A 25,730-nucleotide genomic window follows, 5' to 3' on the forward strand; every position below is an offset into this window, starting at 1 on the left:
GTTGACATTTTGTATTTTCACTGATTTTCTGAATTTTGGCTTTCATAACATTCGTTTGCAATGCTTGTTCTTGTGCTGCGAAGATCAGACCTTCAGTTTCTTTCTTGATTGTACCCATCTTCAACCATGCCCAAGTTAGGCTGTTGTCACTTTTTCCTTCAATATTTTTTAGATGTTGCCCATGTAAAGGTTTGTTCTTCCAGCCATTTAATCTATTCTCAAAACATTTCTTCTTGTATTCAGCCTTTTGTATTACTACTACTACTACTCGTGGCAATAAACCAAAATATAAATGAGCAGAACACTGAAGTGGAAGAAATGTTATTGTTAGTTGCCATTTGCAACCCAGGTCTTTGTTGGAAGACTCCCATCCAATTACTGACCAAGGCCTACCCTGCTTGGCATACATAGTCCAATGTATGCCACTAAAATTATTCACATTTAGAGATAATTAAGTGTGTAGAGTTTTTCCAGCCATCCTTAAAGAAAACCAGTGAGGATGATTGAGGATTCTCATTACAGAAGGAGCCAATGAGAAAGAGATAAATATCAAGCCAGAAGCCAAGGCCAAAAATCATCAGTTACATGGGGGAAGGAGTGGAGATCCTGAGAAGTGAAAAAGTTATCTGCCACAGGGAGTTCACGCATTACATCTCAACCCACAGAAAAGCAAATCCCCAAAGAAGGGAAAAGGATCTGGGCCTGGATTAACCTGCTGTTTACTGTTTTTTTTATAAAGGTAATATATTGTTTTAAATGCAAACTTCCTCAAGCAAGAACTCAGAAGGGGCTGCACAGAAGTATCCTAAATAAATTAATAGTCTTTCTACAAGTGTAGAAAAGAAACAAAAGAAGGGTGAATGGTTAGGATTTAAGCCCAAGAGAGTCCTCAACACCGAGCCTGAAGGAAATCCGCAAAAGAACTATCCTGTGTGCCATTAAGGTCTGTCCAAAAGGAAGGAGCCGCAGACAAACCACCTCTTGAACAGTGCCCCACCAGAGCAGGTTACACGGTAAGGCCTGATCCTAGGTAAGTTCCAAGTCAGGATTGCTCTCCAGTCTGAGCAGCAATGGAATTTTGTTGTTCCAGCTCCATCCCACTCGTCTGCCTCACTTATTCTTTGGCACAGTAGCCTGGCACACACAACAGCCCCGTGCGTTCACTGGACGCACGGGAAGGGAGATCAGAAGGGAGCACGCTGGTCCTGCTCCTTGCCTCCACGTGACTGCTGGTTGCCTGTGCTGAGGGAGTGGCCGTGCACACTGCCCCTCCTCATGATCAGCGATGTTCCAAAAACCTGCACTGCTGATCACAGTGAGAGAGAGAGTTTGCACGGTCACTTCCTCCACTGGTCGCTTCTGCGATCACACCAAGGCAGGGGGCAGGGCCAAGGTGCCCCCTCCTGCTCTCCCTGCCTGCACATTCAGTGGGCGCAGGGGGCTATTCTGCGCACCTGGATACTTGGCACTGGGGACTATCTGGCAGGTTTTCACTTCAAAAAAAGCAAAACGGCTATGGACAATTCCTTCATTCTCATTACCTCGTCAACAAGATACTGGAGGGGGCAGTCATAATAGAAAAGAAAAATCTCCATATCCATTGGTATGCTTTTGTGGAGGAGTAGAAAAGAGGGTGGATGACATTCTAAATTCTAAAGCAGAAATGACAGGAAATTACAACCAACCAACCCAACAAGTTCCCACCAGAGGAAGTTCCCATTCTGGAGTTCCAGACTGATTTGAGTCCCCTCACCTTCAGCCATCATCCAACAAGCTGGGCCTCTCTAGAACTAGTACTGATGAGATTCAGCTGGCCTAGGAGGGTTTAGCCTGGACTTGGACATTGCAGGCAGGCCCGATCTCATCGGATCTCAGAAGCTAAGAAGGGTCAGCGCCGATTAATAATTGGATCGGAGAACTCCAAGGAAGACCAAAGTCACTACGCAGAGGCAATGGCAAACCACCTCTGTTAGTCTCTTGCCTTGAAAAACCCAGCAGAGGTTATCATGTCGGCTATGACTTGACAGCACTTCTCACTCACACACACACACTGCTAGCTGACGTTCAACCTCAGTGTAGTAGCATTTAAAGCTCGTACAAGTGGGACTGGAGGAGCTAACAGAATAGGCAAAAGGAGGAAGCAAAGAATAGCAGCAGCAGCTAGACCCTTACAAACCTGCATCGGCAGAAAAGTTTGTTCCTGCCTTCTTCAGAAAGCCACATGGCCCATCACCAGGGCCCCGGATCCCCTGATTTTTCCACTCTGGGCAAAACCTTTCCATCCAAGCATCCATCGTCACACCACCCCCCATGAACCTATACAAACTGGGCCACAGGGAACTACCACCATGCTGCAGAAATGTGCCCAAGACATTTCAGGTAAAACAGAAACCGTGGAATGAAAAGAAGTGGCACCATGGGCCTCTACCTGATATGACCTTGGGTACTGAGAACACAACAGCTGCTTCTGGAAACTTGACTACCATTCCTAACCCTGAATAAGGATTGTACCCTCATTTCTATACTTCCACTGTTCTGGGACAAACCTGTGTAACATGATTTAGCATCTCCAGATTCCACCATTTCTGTTCATGCAAGTACAAAACACCACGGCAATACTAGCAATTTAATTCAAAACCAAGGAACCAGGCCCAAATCTGACGATAAAATTTCCCGCCAATAAGCCAATTGTACCTGGAAGATCCGGAGGTGGGCTTCAAACTAACTTCTGATCTTATTGAAATGAAGTTTAACCGTTACAAAACCCTGCAGAAATAGATTACGATTTCCAAAACAGATCTGGATACTGAGCAAAGGAGTTTTAGCAAAGGCAAGACACACCTGTCTCTGGAAGTTGAGCAACCGCAATGCTTTAAGTTCAATGGTAGCTTTGGTTCGCAAGTCACCAGCCAGGGAACCAGGAAGGTTTTCAAGTTCTTGGATTCTGTGAGCGATGCGAGCCTGCAGTCTGCACACAGCAGATTGGGGGGGGGGGACACACACACACACACACAAAAAAAATCACTCTTAAGCGTTTTAGCCTTATTAGCTCATCTAAACAAAAAGACACCAGACCCATTGAAGTGTTTAAAAAAAACAAATGAAAGAGCACAGTGGTTTCAGATAACTGAGCCCACCCCTGCATAAGATTAATCACCTTTCACACTATACCTACCTGCATGCTTAGATTATTTCTTGTTGCTGCAGCATGGCAGACAAATGAGAACAGCAAACACCAATGCAAGAAATAGAACGAACAAGTCCTAAGGAACCACTCGACTAAACTGTGCCTTGGTTAAAAGGGTTAGCTAGTTATCAAGAGAGCACCCGTAGCATGATTAGAGGGAATGTCACTGCAGAATCAGTGGGTTACCTATATTCTCTCTCTTGAAGGATTTCAACTGGGTCAAGTCCTCTTGGTTTCTGGATTGGAGTTATACGATTTTGTTTCTGATGGAGCTGCACCATTGGGGCTGGTTGGGCTGGTTGCCCAGGTGATTGAGTTTGGGGAGGCATTACCGGGGATGCTGCTGGAGGTACCGCTGGAGGTGCTGGTGAAGGGCGGCCTGTTGGCTGAGGAGGAATCAACTTCTGAGGTGTGCTAGTAGGGGCTGCAGCATTCGCCATTGGTCCTGTTTAAGAACAGCATTCAGAAAAAAGGTTGCTAGGCTTTCAGCCGCCTTTGTGTAACAGCCTGAATTAGGGCCACAATTATGAACAGAAAGATCGAGGCTTTCAAGAAACGGTTTCTATTTCTATTCTGCTCGCCCCACAAGCGGGCTCAGCACGGATCACAGCCAAGAATAAAATCAACGGGGTAGCATAAAAATAAAAAAACATCCGTAACAATTCATTAAAATAGCAGCACACACATATACTGTACTACCCGGGCAGGGTGGCAAGTTGATAAACAGTTGATAAACCAGGGCGGGGGGGGGGGGGGGCGAGGCTATTATGCCCCCCTATGGCAGGAAGCTGATAGGATGGCTCGCCTGCCTCAACCACACAATTCATACACTGTATAGTTTAGGTGGGTAGCCAGGCTGGTCTGCCGCAGAACAGCAGTACCTGAGTCCAGCAGCATCCCAGAGGCCAGCCAGACTTGCAGGGTGTCAGCCAGCCTTTGAGAGTCAGAGCTCTGTTCTTCAGACAACATGCTGTTACAATCAGCCACGAGGCCTAGAAACTTGGCACCCATTCTACAGTTATCCACTTGAATAAATTTGCTTTTATGATATTTTAAAGCCAACTTTCTCACAAAGCCAGCATATGCTGCCTCTAACCAGTCTAACAGTGAAATCAATGGGCTTAGACTGGAGTAACTGCTCAGGACTTCACTGTATGTCTCTTAAGGATTAGATTGGAGTACCACTGCATAGGATGGCACTGTCAAGAGTATCTTTATTTTCTTCCCTTTTCCACTAAGTATCAGGTTTTTGTAACAACAACAACAACATTCGATGTATGTACCGCCCTTCAGGACAACTTAATGCCCACTCAGAGCAGTTTACAAAGTATGCTATTATTATCCCCACAACAATAATCACCCTGTGCACAACCTCATCACAATTCCCAAAGTTACCGAGGGAAAAGGTATCTACAAGGCAAATATGGATGAGAAAGGCCAGGAGAGAAGGGCATTACATTAAAAAATTAAAAATGGATCTAAGTGTTGCAAATAGAGATAAAACCTACTGAAGATGCTTGATTTAAAGGCTATTATTTTGATGTTCCTAAGTAGCAATAAAGAGTAATCCATCAGACACGAGATGTCATCATTTTCCAATAATACAAAGAAATGGCCTATTACAGTTGGATAAACCAGATATTTTTGATACAACATCTCATGTGCTGAAATATCTGCATTTTACAAATTGTAATTCCCAGACAGGCAAATGTTGATCATTTATTTTATGATTATCCAAACATCTTAAGTGCCACTTAATATTCTGCCACAAATAGCAATACAAAATGGCAACAAATCCATGTTTTATGAGGTCTATAGAACAGTACCTGTATTAGCTACAGCAAAAACAGCAAGCAGTCCGTAACATTTTGTAGTTTTTAAGATACCAGAGAACTTTGTTGTTCATGCATTTCACACTGAAATATATTAATCAGATTCAAAACCCAAGCTTCAATGGATTTCCCCCCAGCTTACCTTCAGGCCAGGGCTTTGGAGGTCCACCCGGGGGCTGCCCCGGCATTCCTGGGGGAACTCCTGAGGGTCCAGGAGGGGGCATGTTAGGCCCTCCCATACCTGTGTGCACATTGGAATTATTTTATACATATTTACACACGCAGCAAGATTCTTCTTCTTACAAAGTTTCCTTCACTCTCTGAGGGGTGGGAGTGGCATATGTCTAGGAGAGGAGAGGAGGATCCCTTTATATCTACTGCCCAGGAAAAGTCTCCAAACACACACGCTTGAGCTTACCATGAGGTCTGTTGTAGTTTGGAGGTGTTGGGCCCAGGGCAGGCCCCGGTCCTTGCACTGGTCCTGTCCCAGATACAGAAGGTGGAGGTAGAGTTGGCATTTGCTGCTGCATTCCAGGCATGGGCCTTTTTCCCTGCACTGCCATCTGAAGATGGTCAGGTAAAGGCTGTCCTCTGGCAAGCATTTTATAGGCCATGATTTGAGCCCTCAACTGATGCAACTGATTCTGGTTAAAAGGAGTTGGCCCCCGATTCTGCTGCCCTAGAGCTTGTGGGTCAGTCCCATCTAACGGAACTCCTCCAGGGCCAGAGGGCATCTGGGGGCCAGAAGACGGGCCATTAGCAGGAACTGGACTGGACGCATGCTCAGAGCCACCAAGGGGAGAAGGGTAACCTGGAAAAGGAAACAGAGGCACACACGTTCCAGTCGACTTTCTAATTTTCATATTCAAGCAAAAAATATAAAGTTTTATTTTAAACGTCTGAAACATTTTGGGGCTTGAAAAACCACTTGATTTACTTGATCAGCACTACACAGGTGCTTAATGACAACCATGACTGGAAGACTGTATTCCTTCTTATGATGTCATGAGTTTTTTAAAAAAATGTTATGGTCAATATTCTCTGCTGTTGCTATTCCAAAACAGTTCTCTCTCTCTCTCTCTCTCTCTCTCTCTCTCTCTCTCTCAAGCTCTCTCTCTCAAGCTCTGTAACTTAATGGTTAGCCCCGTAGGCTCGATACAATCTGATCCTCATTAATACTGGAGGAAGCAGTTACCTTGAGAATGCTGATCCATGGGGCTTGGAGGAGGTCCCATTCCTGTGTGCCCACCAGCCCTCATCCCCATGCCCTTCATCTGGCTGTAACGAGGGTCCTCCGAGAGTCCTTTCTCATGCATGGAGTCCATTGGCTGCAACAACAGTGAAAAATCAACTTCCAAAACCCATTCAGCACAATCCGTTCAAAAGAACTAAAATAATGTACTGGCTAAGTGCTGTAATAAAGAATACTACTACTACTAGAACTAAAATACTCCCCAGATGCAAAGCACAACCTGTTCCTGTAACACGTTTGTGGGAAGGCTGCTATCTGAGGTACGGGCTTCCCAAATTAGTTAATGCCTCGCCTTTAGTACCTGGCCATGACAATATCATTAATCTAGTAAAGAGAGCCATTGCTCATAGAGATGCTGCTAGTTAAAGAGGAAGCATTTATCTAAGGATCCATAGATAATGCTTCACATATTTTAGACCCAAGCGACTCTGATCATGAATGATATTTAGTAAATTTTCTGCATGCGCACTATCATTGCAAAACCTCACATTACTCTACTGAGAAGTGTTGTATACATTTCAATGAACTTTATAACCTTGGATTCGATCCTACTAGGTCCTCCGCTGGTACAAGCAAAAGGAGGCACCACAAAAAAGGCTATGCTGGGAACTGTGGAACACATGTGGAGAGAAGTCAGATGAGACAAGAGCTGCAGTGAGGAGGGGCATTAGACAAGATTGGTTCCTCCTCCCTTTTTTTTTGCTGGTGGAAAACCTGGTAGTATCCAGCCCCTCATTTAAAAACACATTTGTACCAAAAACTCTTCCATTATACAAACTATTTTGTTAATAGTAATAATAACATTTTGCAAAATATCCCTAGGTGGATTACACAGTGCAAGTCAATATGATTAACACCTAGGACATTCAGTGAACAAATGAGGTTGCTGAAATTTGAAAACAAGCATAAATCTGGACAGTAGCAGTATTCAACTGTGGTTCTGCATCCCAAAATGTGTTAATTGGAGGGACATACAAACTGCATTACCATTAACTGTTTGTATTACTACTCTAATATCCTACGATCCTATGATAAAAGTGTGTATAGCAAACTTAACAACAATATAGGGTCATTAGCTGAGGAATTACATTAGGAGCTGCAGAAAGCTTTGCCCTTGAAAAAAGAATGAATGTCAAAGCAACAAAAACCAAAACAGGGCATCTGTGTGAGAGTACATGTTTTATTGCCAATGTGCACAATCTTTATTTAGGCATTAATAAGTTATAGAGCAGAAATGTCCTGTTTCTTTTTTTAAAAAATGGATGACAAAGTAATTCACAAAAAGCTACAGATTACTGTCCAGAGGCATTTCATGTAGTGAGTTAATAAGTGAAACCAATTTCAGAAGAGAAGAATGGCTTGAAACATGGAGGGAACAGACACTGAGGAAAAAAAACAGGTTTCGTGCCACTTAAAACAGATTAATTTCCAAATCACACATGAAACCCCAGACAGGACTAAATTTCTAACAATATGAACCAGTGAAAACAAATTTTAAAAAATAAGGAGTTTATGAGGAGTAGTAGAGTATGAAAGCCGAAACACCAGACTAAGGAAAGAATTTTGATATGCCAAATTGGATCAGTGGAAAGATGAAGGAAGAGAGACAACGCAACGGATGCCCTGTCTGTCAGTTCCTGGGGAATGGGGAAAGCACTAGAGGAATTAGAAGACGACATTAAAAATTCACACAGCACTGTTTTTCGTTTTACCTTATGCAACTGATGCATGTTGTCCTGAGAATAACCTCCAGGCCCCTGTGGTGGTATAGGGTGCCCTGCTGAAGGTGGCCCAGGGCTGGGGCCCATCATGCTATGTGCAGAACCGGGGGACGGTCCAGGACTAGGACCCAGCATAGCACCAGGAGAAGGCCCCGGCCCAGGAGAAGGCCCAGGGCGAGGCGTTCCTCCCATTGGAGGGTCAGGAGTGGACATTTTCAACAACGTTCAAAATAATATCCTAGGGCAAGAGAATTCATGATTAGCAGTAAACAAATATCCATCTCTTAATGAAAAACAATAATCAGTCAACAACATGGAATAATTATAAGAGGACCCTGTTCTGAAGAAAATCACCACCTGTGGATAAGCTAAGAGAAAGTATAGAGAATAGCTGCTGCACCTGAAGTATCTGGATGACTGTGCATGAACCAGGCTTGCCTTTCGGAGGCCGGTGCTAAAACCCAAGGCCATCTTTTGATCCTAATGCTGTTTCCCTACCTGAGGGCCTCCTGGTCCCTTCTCTCTGTTTCCAGGTCAGCCCAGGACACACCAGCAACACCATTCTAGGCACCACCGTCTGTGGCTGAGCCAAAAGGGTCGGTCCCCCCCCCACACACACACCAGGTCACAAGACACTTTTTTTCATTGCCTGGCACAATATTTTCATTGCCTGGCACAATATGTATTAATGCATCTCAGCTCAGCTTATTGCACCTTCTTCCATTTCATAAGGCGTCGTTTGATACCATTCCATTCTTGTATTGTACAACGTTAATACTTAAATTGTTAACATAAGAAAAAAGGGGAATGTCAGCCACCAAATTCTGGCCAAGGTCAAGTTCCTTCCTTCATCATTGACCACCCAGACCTAGAAAAGCATGCTAGCCAGCCAAGCTTCTCATCAACAGCTTTTTGTCATTAAACTTACAAAACACACGTGCCCAGGATGCTTGCCAATGGCTACTGTTACATCTGAAGTCTTCCAGCAAATTATATTTAAAAAAACTGAAGTCACAAGGAGCCAGTACAGATATAGATCAGCAGGAATCTAACTCGGGGACCCCATCTTCTCCAAACAATGGCTGGAGTCCGGTCCTACGGAACATGATCTACAGTTCATTGTGAACTCAACACTGCTGGCCCCTGCTCCTGAGGCTTAAGTCTAGGACTCAAATGAAGAACCTACCACAGACGGTCCGCCACTGCACCAGCTGCCCAAAATCTTTTTCATGCCAGCTACCAGAAGGTATCCTTGGAGGCCAACCAACAACCGCACAGATTCAGGCTGGGGACGTTGCTCACTGTTCCTTTGGCTATTGAGATGGCCTGCTTCATTGTACGTGTAGTGTTAATTTTTGCAGAGGCTTGTAAATCCTGGAAACTACCAGCTGTAATTCTGAATAATGCCTGAGCATGGCCAGATGGCTTCAGCCAGGATCGGGCAGCTACTGACATTTCATAAACCGAACAGACAAAGCATCAAGACATGACTTGTGGACATGCTTGGTCTGCATGCTACCAGCCAGAATGCATTTCAGCCTCCTGTAAACACCCCACTCTTCAACAGTAGCAGCACACAAGACAGGTTGGGAGGATGGAGAAAGAAGTGGGTATTACAGTTCTGGGGATGATCTATTGTGGATCCTATACAACAAGCCTCTGAATTGCCTACTCATCTTTGGCAAGAGTTGTCTCCAAGGTGATGAAATTTGGTGATAGTTGGCTCTTTGTTCCATCTGGCAGATAAACAAAAAATTTTCCCACTTCACTACAATATTTATAATGACCACACAGGAAATGAACAGAAAGGGCTTCATTAGTTGACAAAAAAAGGAGCACAGCACAGCTTCAAAGATATTGGGCTTATTACATTTAATAAATGTAGCACTGCACTGCAATGTTCTCTATCCAATGTGTGCATATTATTTGAGTCCTACCTTTGTAGTGCAGTGTGTGAGCCAGAGAAGTCTTAGAAGTAAGGGTACACACTAACTTACACTCATCAAGATTGGTTTTGTTGGCCCAGATTTTTCACACAGATAGGTCATCAGACTTACACATACTATTCCAGAATCCATTTTAGATTCCACAGATTGTGGTTCCACTGCCGAACTTATACCACGTCAGAGCAAGAGGTCTACATGCACAATAAGGCCTGGCCGACCATGTTCCAGAAGGCTCCTGAACTTGTGATGGATCTGCCTGAATTCCACTGATCCAGCAGGGCTGCAGGGCTGCAATAAAATTCTCCGCATGTCTAAATAGATCCATCTTGGAAGACCTACTCTCTCACACTCAGTCAAGGCCTTGACACCCTCATGACTGAAAGATTTCTTTGAGATCCTTGGTGAGAGGTTATATCAAAAGTTTCTGGGAATCCAAATACACAACGGCTAAGACACGAAGAGACTGCACATGCATAGCGAAATTCTGTTTTTATTTCACTCATAGGAAGCTAACTTCCCTCTCAACACATTCTGGCACTTGCGTATCGACAAGACACAAGTGCCTGCATGTCCACGTGCACTAACAGGCATGTACAATTGTAATAGCGTGATACACAGGACTAAATAGAAAATATCACCGTGCGCAAGAACAATTTGATCAAGTTATTCCTTTCTTTCCCAAGTTATCGCCCTTGCTAGAATCTAGAATATTTATTGCATGTGGCCAAAGGCCATTACAATTGAGCAAATAAAACACGCAAGTAAAATGTGAACAGTAAATGATAAAACCATAATGATAAAACCACATAAAAGTATATTTAAAAACATTAGCACCTTTGTTATACTCTCCCTCTCATCCTTTTGCGCATGTGTAAATTATATAAGAAATGCCCCTTCAGGCTATGACCAGAACACTCCCTACTTACCAACAGCTCCTAAAACAAATGATGCCTGTTTAAGAATGGCACATTTAAGAAAGGAAAATATTTATACAACCGCTTCAACTGAAACTCAGAACCTTGTATTATAAGAAACTCCAATGAAAGCAACCGAGAGTCTAGCTTTTGCCGCCGATATTCAGATTTCAGAATTTCAAGACACGCTTTCCAATCTTAACTGCTGAACCGCTGCTAAACAACACAAACGACCTAAAATATGGCCCTTAATGCCTTTTGTTAAGTACTAGGCCCCACCCGCTCATTCTGCTTGCCGACCGCATAGCTCGCTGCACTTAAAACACTGTTTCATAGCAGCTCTGCCCCTGCACTCTGTACGGCCTCACCCCAGAACTGGTGTTGGCCACATTTTTCTCCTATAAATATTTCAATACAGTTGCTTCCTTTAGATCTTCTGCTGCTGCTTCCTCTGAAGCAGGGCTTTTTTTCCGGGGGAACGCGGGGGAACGGAGTTCCAGAACCTCTTGAAAATGGTCACATGGCTGGTGGCCCCACCCCCTGATCTCCAGACAGAGGGGAGTTTAGAAGTATTATTCCAATGTGTATCACGGGTAAGGAGACCTGTAAATTTGCCTCACCTGCCTTCCTTCTGGCCCAAGTTACCTCCAGAAACACCCACTCCCTTGCTACTTGAAAATACTATAGATTTTACTTCATTTATACCCCACTTTTCTCACCAATGGAGACTTAAAGTGGCTTCCAACATTTTCCTTTCTCCATTTTATCATCACCCTGTGAGGTAGGCTACACTGTGGCCCAAGGCCACCCAGAAAGCTTCCATGGCAGAGTGGGGATTTGAACCTGGATTCCAAGATGATCTCGAAGCTGGTAGTCAATTTTGAGATTCTCAGCTTTAGTTACTGTTTAATTATGCCTGCCACAGACATTCAACCTTAGCTTCCACTGCAAACCGAACAGGCAGGGAGGGGTTTCTGGCTATAATGTGGACCAGAATGTTTTGATTCCCATGTTTGGTTCTGCGTTTCCTATCAACACCCTGAACTTGGTGGCCAATTTTGAGGCCTCTGGCTTTATTTCCTGATGATTTATGCATGCCACGGACGGACAGACAGACAACTGGACATCTTTTATTATTACAGATTCCCCTTGACTTAAATGATTTTTCATTTGAAAATTTCACCTACCTACCTGTGAACATCAATGTCTTGCTAACTCATAGCAGACGTTCCTGTTTGATGACAAGGGCACTCTCCAGTTGCCAATTCTGCTGTGGGAAAAAAAGCAATTACTATTCTGCTTTAATGCTGCACAGAGTTCAGCCTTTTCAAGATCACGCCCAACCTTAAGAACTACTATAATTTCTTTTTAAAAATTCTTTCATTTATTTCAGATAATAAACTTAAATAAATACACAGAAAGTATAACTACATCATATAATCATCCAAATCATATCACTACAGTCATTCACTACTTCAATAATCAAACATCATCTCGATCATATATGAATCTAAGCATAACTAAATCCAATATGAGAGAAACATAATGAATAAACTACTATCAATTAAATCGAATTGTCATTAAATCATATACCTATATAGTACTTGCCCATCCAATTACTAACCAAGGCCAACCCTGCTTACCCTCTGAGATCTGATGAGATCAGGTTCACCTGGGCTATCCAGGACAGGGCAACAGAACAAGGAAACATCCGTATTTCTCCTTGGTTCTTAGAAAGAAGATTGACTTATTTTTCCCCCTGCAGTACAAGGAGCCCCGGGAAGGAACAGAGCAGCTTGGAGGTCCTAGAACACCGACATGGTCTCACATCTCTCGTCTTTCAAACGCTCCTTTTCTGAGAAGCTGCTTAAATTCTCATCTTGCTCACTTCCCTTGCACCTCTCTATTCCCTCTCCTCCAGAATGAACAATATGCCTTTTCAGCTGACGTTACTCTACAAAATACTATGTACACTGACCGTTCTTCAACAAATCACTTCATGTCTTTAAGCAGGACGCCATTCTCTCCACAACCACTCTTGCATTTCAACATGGACCAGACGGTTAAAAATCCTAGCTCCAAATGTCAGCAGTCTAGCACTCAGGACTGAGTGACCAGAAGCAGTCCATTTCTCCCTGAACCCAAGCAGCACAATGCAGGAGGAAGGCTTTTTTCTCCTGTCCTCCTTCATGCCTCCTGATTACATCCCCAACCCTACTTTAATCTCTTATTATAGGTTACTCAAAGGGGTTCCACCCCTTTTGCGCACTGCAGAAATACCTACCTTGTCTGTGATTGGTTCCATATACCAATAAGGCACAGACGTGGCCATCAAGTTCAGTATGAGGAGTGCAGTATATCACATATTGTATTTATTACTGTGAACGTTCTACTTGACCAAGAGGACTGGCACATCACTACATGCCAGAGGATGCAGGAAAGACAATTTGTGTACTTTATCTGCAACATCCACAAAGCCCACTTGAGTGATTTTTGCAAGGGGTTCATTTCTCACATGAATATGTAGGCTGCTACCAAATAAACCGTTCTGTCCGTATTTTGGTGAAGGCCAGACCCAAGGCAGACCCAAACCCAAACTACTTGAAAACATGTGTGACCAGTACACCGTTGGCTAATTTTGAACTGAAAATAGTGCTTTTTATAGGTGACTGGAGAAATGGGTGAGGGGACTAACCCATTCCTCACAAACTGTTTCTCCGCTTCAGATCACCTGTGGCTTTCAAAACATGAGCAAAATGTACTCATCAGGGCTAGAACTCTCACTCTGATGTGACTTGTTATTGCTCTCAAGCACATGTAGTACAATGTCTTTATCACTTCACATCAAGAACAACTCTGTCAAAGTGAAGCACCTTTACATTGCAACTCTAAGAACATTTCCTAAGAGTAAGTGCCAATAAACAGGATTCTTAGTAGACCTGTTTAGGATTTGGTTTCAGCAAGTCTGCTTTAGGCATGACACAACCATCACTTTTCTTTTCTTTCTTTCTTTCTTTCTTTCTTTCTTTCTTTCTTTCTTTCTTTCTTTCTTTCTTTCTTTCTTTCTTTCTTTCTTTCTTTCTTTCTCTGTCTGTCTGTCTGTCTGTCTGTCTGTCTGTCTGTCTGTCTGTCTGTCTGTCTGTCTGTCTGTCTGTCTGTCTGTCTGTCTGTCTCTCTCGCTGTCCCCCACCCCCCCGCATTGGAATGAGTGGGAAACCTGGTCACAGCGGAACTCAAATGTGAAACTGTCGATCTATTAACCAGCAATGTGTTGCTAAACTCAGCCTTTGTGCCCCAGAGAACTGGAAAGTAGTAAATGTCACACTGATTTTTTAAAAAAGGGGTCCAAAGGGGATCCAGGGAATTACAGGCCAGTTAGCCTAACATTTATTCCAGGCAAATGAATAGAAACTGTTATTAAACAGAGAATTATTAAGCACGCTGAGGAGCAAAGCCTTATGAGGGAATATCAGCTTGGCTTCTGCAAAGGGAAGTCCTGCCTCACCAACCTTTTGGAGTTCTTTGAACAGGCTAATAATAAGCACGCGGATAAGGATGATGCCACAGACATTAGATACCTGAACTTCCAAAAGTCTTTTGACAAGGTCCCTCACCAGAGACTCCAAAATAAGCTGAGCAGGCACGGGATAAGAGAACAGGTCCTCTTATGGATTAAAAATTGGTTTAATGAGAGGAAGCAGAGAGTAGGAATAAATGGACAGTTCTCGCAACAGAGGGACTTGAGCAGCAGGGTCCACAAGGATCTGTACTGGGACAGGGGCTATATCTTTTGTTCATAATGATTTGGAATTGAGGGTCAAATTTGTAGATGATACCAAATTATTCAGGATGGTGAAAAACAAGGTGAATTGTGAGGAGCAGCACTAGGATGTCTCTAAACTGGTTGACAGAGAGCAACAATCTGGCAGAGAAAGTTCAGTGCTCGTAAGTGCAAGGCGATGCACTTTGAAGGAAAAAAAATGGTAACTTTAAATAAATACTGGAGACTGAACTAGCTGAGATCAAGTTTTGGAAGAGATCTTGGAGTTGTAGGGTGGGGAAAATGTCAACTCAGCGTTTGGCAGCAGTGAAAAAGGCCAATTTCATGCCATGGAATACTAGGAAAGGGAATAAGAATAAAAGGGCCAATATTGTTGTGTATAAAAGGTGTGGCCTCATTTGGAATACTGTGTACAGTTCTGGTTTCTGTACCTTAAAAAGAATATTGCAGTGGTGGGAAAAGTACAAAGGTGGGCAACCATAATGATTAAGGAGTTGGAAGAGTACCTTTCCTACGAGGACAGGCTGATGAGTCCGAGACTTTTCAGTTTATAAAAAGATGATGGAATGAGGACATGACAGAGGTTTATAAAATTGTGCATGGAGTAGAGAAAGTAGATAGAGCTTTTTTCTTTCTCCCATACTACTAGAATTCAGGGGGTGGGTTGGTAGGAATGAAGGAAATACTTCTTTACCCAATCGGTAATTAAATTGTGGAATTCACCACCAGTGGACACAATGATGGCCACGAACATTTAAAAAGGGGTTAGACAGAGGGAAGATAGGTCCAGTAATGGCTACTAGCTACGGCGATCTTCATAGAAAGAGAAAGTAAACCTCTGCATACAAGTGCTAAAAGGCAGTAGCTATGCCATTCATTGACCCTCCAGAACAACTGTGTGAAACTGCCTCAGGATGATGGACTAAGGGGACCACTGGTGGGATCCAGCAGGGCAACTCTGAAGTTCTTGTGGGATTCTATGTGGACACTGCATAGTCAGCAGAATTCTAAATTATAGACGACATCCCCTAGTGGGCAGCCTGCCTGAGCTGGCGAAGGTACTCTCAGGCTTGGCGCTGGAGACTCCTAGACTGATTGGTCTGGGGGACTTGAACATTCATATCAAAAGTTCTTTGCTGGGGCTGGCCAAAGTTCCTGTGGTCTCTTGGGCTGCCATGGGCTCTCTCGGGTTGTAAGTATGTGAAAATGGTCACACCTTCGCCTTAAGTTTTTGCACCAAACCTTTGGGAGAAGATCTGGCTTGTGGGCTGGAAATATAGCCTATACTATGATCTGATCACTATCTACTCAAGGCAAGGGAGAATGTGGCACTGACACTCTGTGGGGGACAGGGTAGTGGTTAAAAATGGTCCACCAGCAGAGGCTCATGGATCCTACTGGATTCCAAATACTCTGGGGGATTTTAGAATTGCAAATGAATACTCCGTTGAGATTGCAGTGAAAACTTGGAACGAAACTCCTGGAAGTTATCAACAAGGTTGCCCTCGTCAACCGCTCTCACCCTCAAGGCAGAACCCAGCCCCTTGATTTACAAGGAAGCTGGGCCACTTAAAGCCTGGGAAACATCTGAGCAATATCGGCAGAAAATCAAAGCATGCTATAGTGTATTTGGACCAGTCACACAGCCACAGCCTAACCTACTTCAAAGGATTGTTGTGAAGATAAAATGGAGAAGAAGAGAAAGATGTAAGCTATTTTGGGTCCCTATTGGGCAGAAAGGCATGATATAAATGAAGTAAAACAAATATTTGGAAGACTGCTGAGGTGACTGTGACAGCAGTAATGAAATCTCTACGCATGCTGCATCAGCTCGGTCATAACCTGCATAGTTGTTTAAAGTATTTTGGCATTCACTAAGGGCATCTTCTCTTGGCCACTCAAAGAGGAAGTTATCCGTCCATCACTTTAAAAAAACATTGATACAGAAAAATGGTGTGGCCAATTATTGTCCATCTCTAATTTGTCCTTTCTGGGTAAAATGACTGAGAACATAGTTGTGAAACAATTCAGGTCTTCCTGGATTTCTGCTCCGGACCCTTTTCAATTTGGTTTCTGGCCAGCCTATGGGACAGAGACCGTGCCGGTGGCTTTAGCTGACAATCTCCATCTGACTGTAGACAAAGGCCACATCTCTTTGTTACTCAATTTATCTGCATTCTTTGATACTGTGGACAATGCCATCTTGTTGAGAGTAAGAATCAGGGCATGGGCTTTCAATTAGTATAAATAATTTTTTATGGATCAAACTCAGAGGAGGCTGCTGTTGAAGACAAATTGGTATCAAGATGGGTAGCCATGTTAGTCTGTCTGTAGCAGTAGAAAAGAGCAAGAGTCCAGTAGCACCTATAAGACTAACAAAATTTGTGGTAGGGTGTGAGCTTTTGTGAGTCACATCTCACATCTTCAAATTGGTATCTGTGTGGGATCTGTCCTTTGGGGTAACACAAGGCTCACTCCTATTGGAACTGTGTAAAACCCACGGCTTTGGAGTGTGATGTCATACTGATGACACACAGCTCTGTATTTCTCTATCCAAATCACCTGATGATATGGTAGCAGTCCTGAGCCACAGCCTGACTGCTGTGGTTAACTGACTTACAGAGCAATCCTAAACAGAGTTGCACCAGTCTAAGCCCATTGATTTCAATGGATTTAGACAGGAGTAACTCTGCTTAGAAGCCGTAAGAGCAATCAAGTTGAAAATAAATCCTGATATGACAGAGGTAATGCTGGTTGGGAAAACGGAGGTATTGAAGGACACTGTGCTTCCCACATGTGATGTGATCCCACATAACCCTGCTGACTCAGTTAAGAGACTACAGGTTATACTAGGCCCAGAACTACGGCTGGAGAAGCAAGCGAATGCAGCTACAACCCGTCCCCCACACACACTTTCTTCCATCGTCATTTATCCTTGAAGATGGCTCACTACCTTGACTCTGCCCATCTGGCCATGTGGATTCATGACATATTGACCTTGAGACTGGACTACTGCAATGCACTCTGCGTGGGTCCACCCCTGAAGTCAACTCAGAAACAAGAGGGATTAAACAGCAGTCTTTAACCTTTAGGTGAGTTGCAGAGCCCACCTGCAGGTTGGCTCTGCCCTTCCCAAGCCACTTTTTTGTGTGTGTGCTGCTGCTGCTGCTGCTGCTGCTGCTACTTTTTAGAAGGGCCTGTTGCTAGTGCACCGGTGTAAATAGCAAGAACAAAATGCTTCATGCCTTCTTTTATGTATCTGATGAGAGGAGCAGGAAGATATCAACGCTGAATTCATTCAGCAGAGGAGGATTCTTTGGTGCTTGACTTGTGTTTCCTGCCCCCTGCTCTCTTGGGCTGCTGGCCATGGTCCTGGCCTTGCTACCACAAAGGCATTGTTCTAGCGCCCTGCCTTCCTGGCACATGGTTATATCACACAGCTTCTGGTCACATGCTTGCAGCTAACTATGCCCCATGTTGTATGGGGCCCTGGGACTGGAAGGGTTGAAGGCCACTGACAAAATACATATTCTGCATGTATCTTTATCTTGAAAGCATTTATGAAGGTAGTCCTAAACAAATTCCTACTTAAGGAATCTAGCGTCATCTATTAAACCCACTTCTCCATTCATCATTTCCAGTACTCTTGTAGGGAGACATACTGCAGAACAAGTTAACTCAGGGATGGAGGTAAAGCTCTTTTGATAAACACCATTTCCACAAAACAAATAGGAGATGGGAAAACCTGAAATGTATCTGGCTCTACTGCATCTACTTTTTGAAAATACACATTACACACTGGGGGATCCAATCACAGAATCTCAATGTTATGTGTGGCTTTGCCCTCAAAATAACTGATATAAAAGGCTTGATTTAAAAACGAAAAGGATATATTATAAGCTCTTGGCACACTGCAGACATGGATAACTTAAACAAGAGAGATAATCCAGAATACTTTCTAGTTATAATGCCTTAAATGTAATTTTTGCATCTGCATGATGATGTCTGTGCATATCTATGTCTCAGCTTGATGTATGTTTGTAAATCCCTATAAATAATACAAATATTTAAGTCTCCCCCACTCCCCCATCAATTCCTCCTACATTAAAGCAGGAAAAGAGTTGTTGGGCAGAAGATGACGAAATACATTTTAAAAATAAAAATCTCTGGCAAAGATACAAGGAACAGTAACACAGAAACAAACCCCCTTAGGGAAGATAACAGGGTGATGCTATTGAGTAAAGCATGCAATTTCCCCAACAAAAGGAAAACAGGACAGATAAGCAGGAAGAGAGGCTGAAAGGAAAAGGGCAGTTTGTGAGGGCAGTAAGAAGCTGTGACAAGGAGGTCCATGGTTCAGAAAGGCAATGCTTCTGAAAAGAAACAAAAAGGGGGAATGCAGTTCTGAGGACCTACACTGAGGAAAATTTCCTGGAAGAGAGAATACCTTGTTGAAAAGAAGATGGATGCATGCCGGGCACTAGAGAATGACTGGGTTTGGGCAGCGTTAGCCATGGAGTAACCAGGGCAGCTGCCCCAGGCCCCACACTGTTGGGCTACCGTACATCATTATCCTCCATCTGTTCCTTGCTGCTGCGCCTCCCCAGTTCTCAAGTCGTAGCTGCAGAGGCCAGGAGACAGTCAGCTCTAAGGGAAATGGGTGGTTCCACCTAGCTGTGCAAGCACGGAAGTGAGGGATGGAGGCTGGGGGGGAGGGCTCTGCCCAAGACCCCTCCTGCCTCTGTTCTTCACCACTGCTGCCACCTGCAACAGTGGGAGGGCAGCCTGCCTCCCATCCCTCACCCTTGCTGCCTTGCCTATGGCTGGTGTGTGAGGGGTGAGGGGTGCCCTCCAACCTCTATCCTGACCTCATCGATACTGTACTGATGGCAGGATAGAGGTTGAAGGGGACCCCTACTTCCAACACTGACCTACTGTTTATTGCCAAACTGGTTGCTGCTCAAGTGGTGGCCCAGCAGCACTGAGGGATGGAAGCTGGTACAGGGGCTTGGCAAAATCAAGTGTAGGGCAGTGGGAGGGAGCCCCCAGCCTCCATCCCTCCTTTGCAGACACTGGATTTGCAGACAAACTGCAGCATTAAATAACAACAAGCCATGAGATAAGGGTGTACAATTCAGTATACCCAAACTGAAAATAAACTCAAACATTATTTTATCGGTATTTTGGGGGCATATTCAAGAATCTAGAATAAATACGGAATTCTTGGTTCTGCTGGGATTCTCTGGTTTGGCATAAGTTCTGTTGGGATTCTGTAGTTCGATGTTGGTTCTGCTGGGCTTTGTTAGTTGTGTTTGCATTGGGAGGCTTGGCCACTGTGGTTGATCCTGTGTGCTTGACTAAGGCCTTTTTTAGGCTTCTATCTATGCCCTGGAGAAAACAATGGATAACGGGGTCATCGTCCCCCAAATAGGAAATAATGGAGTAGCTGCGGGAACCTTTTCAGGGGTCCACAGAACTGGACGCTGTAACCAAACTGACTTGAGTCGGGGGGGGGGGCGCGTCTTTAGTAGACAGGCAGGATTAGGTTCCCTGAAATTTTGGGGGTTTGCTTGAAAAACGCTCCCCGCAGAAAGATTTCCCCCATACGGAATAATGGAGCCAAATATATTCAGATTCCCAAATAAAACCTCTGGTATTTTTGGACCTGAATATCCAGAATACTAATATTCATGACCTTCCCAATAGCTTCCCAAGAGTCAGTTTGGTGCAGTGGTTCAGAGCGCGGGACTCTAATCTAGAGAACCAGGTTTGATTCCTCACTCTTCCACTTGAAACCAGCGGGGTGACCTTGAGTCAATCACAGCTTCTTGCTCTCTCAGTCCCACCCACCTCACAGGGCGATTATTGTTGTGGGGATAATAATGACATACTTTGTAAACTGCTCTGAGTGGGTGTTAAGTCATCCTGAAGGGCAGTATATAAATTAAATGTTGTTATTATAACTGAATTCAAAAGATACCTATTTTTTTTAGTACATATTGCTATTAAGACATACATGGTATGGAAATCCTATCTGCTCCTTGCTGGTCCCCCAAACTCGGAACTCCCATTGTCATGTTCCATCCTTTCCCACCCACCCCTTCACTGTTTTTTCTCCTTTCTCTGGGCCCCTTCATAGCAGCTTTTTCTTCCTTCTCCAGACTGACATTGCCAGACAGCCTCAGAATGCAGTCTACAATATTACAAGATCCCCCAATGTTTGGGTTAATATTCCATACACACCCCATCCATAACAGAGATTCATCTAGATTTGCAGATATATATTCTTTGTCTGTACCTGGCCTCATTGTGTAGGTTTTTTGATCTACACATTAGGGACTGGGTTCCAAATCTGTAAGGTGTCCATCTATCCATCCATTTGTTCACTGCATGCATAACTCATCAGCAAATAAAGTCAGGAGCCTCAAAACTGGTCACAAGCTTCAAGATGATTGTGGGAACTGCAGTGCCACATGAGGGGAATCCGAACATCCTAAATTGAGTTATCTTCAGAAACCTCCACCGACATGCTCTTTGCAACGGAAGCTAAGGCTTTCCGTTTGTGACATCAGAAGACAAAGCTAAGATTTCAAAACTGTGCACCAAATTCTGGGTGTTGACAAGATTTGCAGAGCCAAGAATTAAGGGAATCAGAACACCCTAGTCTAGGTTATGGCCAGCCCCATCCTTTCTGTTTGCAATGGAAGTTAACATTGTCTGTTCATAGCAAATGTAGCTTGCTAGAGAATACATCTAGGCACTGCAAAGTTGGCCACTGCCTTTATGACGCTCTTGGCACTCAGGTTCAAATCCCCGCCCTGTGACAGAAGCTGTCTGGGTGACCTTGGGCCAGTCACTCTCTCACAGCATAACCTACCTCACAGGGCTGTTGTGAGGATCTAATGCAAAATGGGAGAATATTGTATGCCACTTTAGGCCCCGTTGGTGAGAAAAGTAGAAATGAAATAAATCTCTAATAATTGCCAGTGGCAAGAGGATGGATGTTTCTGGAGATCATGGGCCAGGTTGTAGGAAGACAGGAGGGTGGAGGCAGCACAAACAGGGAAGGTGAAGTATATCCCCTCCTTCACACAAGAAACCTTCAGACAATTTGCAAATTAACAGGCTTTCTTAGGCATGATACACGTTTGAATAATGCTTTAGAGGAAGCAACACAGGGAGATCTCGAGGAAGCAACTATTGAAATACTTATAATTAAACAGAAAATTACAGCCAACACCAGTTTTGGGGTTAGGCTGCACAATGCAGGAGCACAGCCCGTATCAAACAATTCTGAAAATGCAGCGGGTGAACTATGGGGTTGATGAGCAGAGCAAGCAGGTAGGGTCTACTTGAATACAAGGTAATTCCTGCCTATTGTTGCAGAGGTACACAATGTATTTTCAAGGTTATGTTCATTGTTTAAATGTGGCTCATTTGTCTGCAATTAATATGCTGTGAAGTGTATGATTATTAAATAGTTCAACGTTCCGATGTTTAACTTGATATCCAAATATGCTGGTAGTCCTCCTGTGACTGTATAGGGTGGTTTCTGTCCACATCACACACTTTCTTTTGTTGATTACAAAACAAATCTCTATTTTCAGCATTTATCTTTTTCCTCTCAGATGGTAAACACTAAGGTGTGTGTGCTAAGGCGGCACAGGATGCAGCGGTTTACGGCTTCCTCCCAAATATTGGGAATACTTACAATGCTGGGAGTGAAAAACAGAAGAGAATTTCTCTTCAATGAGAAACTGGAGGGGATAAAAAGACAAAAGGGAGAATGTCACGGGTGGCTGGAGGAAAGGGTAGGTTGGATGGATGCACTGGACACCCTTCAGGGATAACCATTAGAATATGTGGAGGAAGAAACTGGAAGCCCAATATCTCCAGCTAGAAATGACCAGGAAGTAGGTGATATGAAAGACGTCTGCCTGACATCTGCTGCCAATCTGAGCTGACAATACTCTTGATAGATTGATGCTCTGATTCAATATAAGGCAACTTCACATATATGTGTTCATGTATGCTGTACTTCGGGGATACGCTGAGTTCAGTCTTGTGTGACTTTTAAAAATCATTATAGTCCACCAATGTATTTTAGATGTAAAGAGCAGGAATGCATTTTCTGTATCTCTTAACTGTTAACTAAAGTGTACCAAGCAATCCTGCATTCTTGCTAACTGCATAACGAGAACCACAGTGGATCGAGATCCATACTTAATGCAAGAATCCCAGCAAATACCAGATACTAGGTGTATACTGGAAACTGACCAGTGGTGGAACACAATCTACCTTCTGCACACAAACGCTACAGTCTATAAAATAACAACGCTACAGAAGAGAACTGCTAGTGATGAGAGAAGAGCAAGCTCTGTCCTGGGAGATCATAGGTAGAGGGGAGGGCAAAGAGAAGTTACAAGAGAGGACTGCGGATGCTTATTGGTGAGAGATGGGCAATGTTAGAAAAAAGCCAATTGAAGCTGGCTTTTGGTGGTGTGGGAGAGCTTTGCTGATTAGTTACTTTCAGCATGTTGGAATTTTTATTCTGATCTCCTAATATTCTCATGTATTTTGTTACCCTTGTCCTGAGACACTGGGTTAGGGTCGTTTCAGGTGCATAGCTGCCTTAATCTGCAGTTGAAGAGCAGGATCCGGGTCTAACAGCCCCTTAAAGACCAACTAGATTTCTAGGGTATGAGCTTTTGAGAGTCCCCATCAGATATCTCATGCCTTGCACGAAGAGAGCTCTGACACTTGAAAGCTCATACCCAGGAAATCTCATTTGTTCTTTAAAGACCTACCAGACCCAGATCTTGCCCTTGGAAACCTAGTTGGTCTTTAAGGTGCAACTGGATCCAATATAGGTTGTCATCAGGTAAATGGTCACTCTGCCCCACGGGCCCTGATCTTTAGAAAAATGGGGATGCACTGGGTGTGCTGTATTATGATGTTTTAATATAACTGTAACTGCTACTGTTGTTTTTATCTTTATGTTTACTGTCGTGTTGTGCTCCGCTTTGAGCCCACTTGCAGAGAGAGCAGACTAAAAGTTGAATAAATAATAATAATGATGCCCTGGCCTGGCCTGGATAGCCCAAGTGAGCCTGATCTCATCAGATCTCAGAAGTTAAGCAGGATCAGCCTTGGTTAGTGGTTGGATGGGAGACCTCCAAGGAAGACCAGGGTCGCAGAGGCAGGTAATGGCAAACCACCTCTGTTAGTTTCTTGCCATGAAAACCCCACCAGGGGTCACCATATGTCAGCACTCTCCAGCACACCAATGATGATGATAATCTTGCTCCTGGGTTGGGATAGGCTACTATATGTAAACACACACACACACAAATATGCACTATATTACTGAATAAATACTGAATAAAATCAGATCCCATCACCTCAGAATGGTGGATAAACCCTAATCCACCATTACGCTGAAGTAAACTGGGCCAATTTCATTCAGTTCGTACACTGCATGGTAAGTTTCAGTCCCTTTCCTGCCACCAACCCCCATTTTGCAAAGGTTATTTCCTTAGATTCGTATCACTGGGTGCCCGTTGTTTCGGATCTGCAACGAATGAATGGGTGCCTAAAAGGGGAGGAGGTTGCCAGCCTCCAGGTGGTGGCTGGAGATCTCCCGGAATTACAGCTGATCTCCAGGCCATAGAGATCAGTTCCCCTGGAGAAAATGGCTGCTTTGGAGGGGGGGGGTCTAGGATATTATACCCTTCTGAGGCCCCTCCCCTCCCCAAACTCCACCCTCTCCAGGCTCCACCCCCAAACCTCCAGGAATTTCCTAACGTGGACCTGGCAACCCTCAGAATGCCCCCTCTTAGACGTCCGTTCATTCATTGGTTTCTAAAAGGGAGAAGTCTGGAGATGGGAAGAGAAGGGACAGGCGCCTTTCTCCCCCCTCCTCTCGCCAAATCACCCCCTCAGGTGAGGATCAGAGCCCCCACCCCCAGCCCTGACCCGCAGGCTGCTCGTTCACACGTTCCTGCGCCCATTCATTCACGCGTGCGCGATCCAGGCTGCCCCCCTCCTTACCGTGCCGGCCAGGGCGAGTCAGTCAGTCAGTCAGCCAGCCACTCACTCAGTCAGTCAGCCGGCCGGCCGGCGAGCGGGCAGGCGGCCCGAGGTCTGTGGCGCGGGCGGGGAGGAACAAAGGAGGAGGCGCCGCCGCCGAGCGTGAGGAGGAAGGGATGCTCTCACGCGCGCGCGCGCTCCCCCCCCCCCGCCTCGGCGCGCCCCCGCTTCAGCGCGCGCCCCAATCGACTAAGCACGGGGGGGGGCCGTGCGCGCTCGCGCTCTTTCTTCTCTTCACCTCTCTCTCTCTCTCTCGGTTCGCCAATCAGAGCGCGCTTACCTCAGCGAGGGCCTCTCGAAGCGGCGGCGGCCCTCCCCCTAGCCCCTGAGAGACCAGAGAGGGTGGGCGGGCTCGGCCCACCCCCGTCTCCGCTTTCGCTAGCCAATGGCGAGCCGCTTCACGTTCCTTTCCTGCCAATGGGGAGAACCCCTCTGGAGCTCCCTCAGCCAATAATCGAACGAAGCGATCCGATTGGAGGAAACTGTGACTCATCGGAGCCCTCGGCGCGGGTGGGAAAGTTTCGCTGCCCAGTTGGGTGGCGGAGTGGGGAGAGGAGGTTTTGTAGGCGTTCCAAACCTCCTCCGCGTCACCCGACCTCAACCAATCACAGGGCGTAGAGAGAGGATCTCGCGCCCGTGTGTGTGCGTGAGGGAGCGACGCGCTTTCCCACACAACGAGTCGCGCGCTGGACTGTCCCATCCCCCCGCCTCAGCGAGCTGGAGGTGGACGTCAGTGCGCATGCGCAATGCTAGCCACACTGCGGCTGAGGGGATTAATGGGGGAGGGGAGTGGGGGGGGACGCCTTGCCGGGGTCATTTAACCCAATATGAGGCGATTTAGGCTCGCTTGGACGGATTCACCCAGCAAATATGTTTAACATCTATTTCTAAAACGGCACATACAACGTGCGAGGCGACATACGTTCACTGCTTCCTTTGAGATTTTAAAAGTATATGCCTAGAAACAAAACGTGTGAATGAGCAGACACGTGTTTAGAAGAGCAAACC

At 44.9% G+C, this 25,730-nt stretch overlaps 1 protein-coding gene across 1 annotated transcript in view; it reads right to left on the bottom strand.

The window, feature by feature from the left end:
- Positions 1–24,782, bottom strand: part of SMARCA4 (SWI/SNF related, matrix associated, actin dependent regulator of chromatin, subfamily a, member 4) — a 92,663-nt gene extending 67,881 nt beyond the window's left edge. Inside the window, exons 1-8 of the mRNA XM_055003183.1 lie at positions 24,684–24,782; positions 12,044–12,122; positions 7,984–8,230; positions 6,215–6,347; positions 5,438–5,830; positions 5,162–5,260; positions 3,374–3,632; positions 2,842–2,968 (exon numbers count right to left, since the gene is read on the bottom strand). Of these exons, the coding sequence (XP_054859158.1) occupies positions 2,842–2,968; positions 3,374–3,632; positions 5,162–5,260; positions 5,438–5,830; positions 6,215–6,347; positions 7,984–8,205 (1,233 nt within the window). The 5' untranslated portion in view covers positions 8,206–8,230; positions 12,044–12,122; positions 24,684–24,782. The remainder of the gene's footprint in view (positions 1–2,841; positions 2,969–3,373; positions 3,633–5,161; positions 5,261–5,437; positions 5,831–6,214; positions 6,348–7,983; positions 8,231–12,043; positions 12,123–24,683) is intronic.
- Positions 24,783–25,730: the final 948 nt, after the last annotated feature.

Source organism: Eublepharis macularius, chromosome 19, assembly GCF_028583425.1.
Source record: "Eublepharis macularius isolate TG4126 chromosome 19, MPM_Emac_v1.0, whole genome shotgun sequence".
Lineage (NCBI taxonomy): Eukaryota > Metazoa > Chordata > Lepidosauria > Squamata > Eublepharidae > Eublepharis > Eublepharis macularius.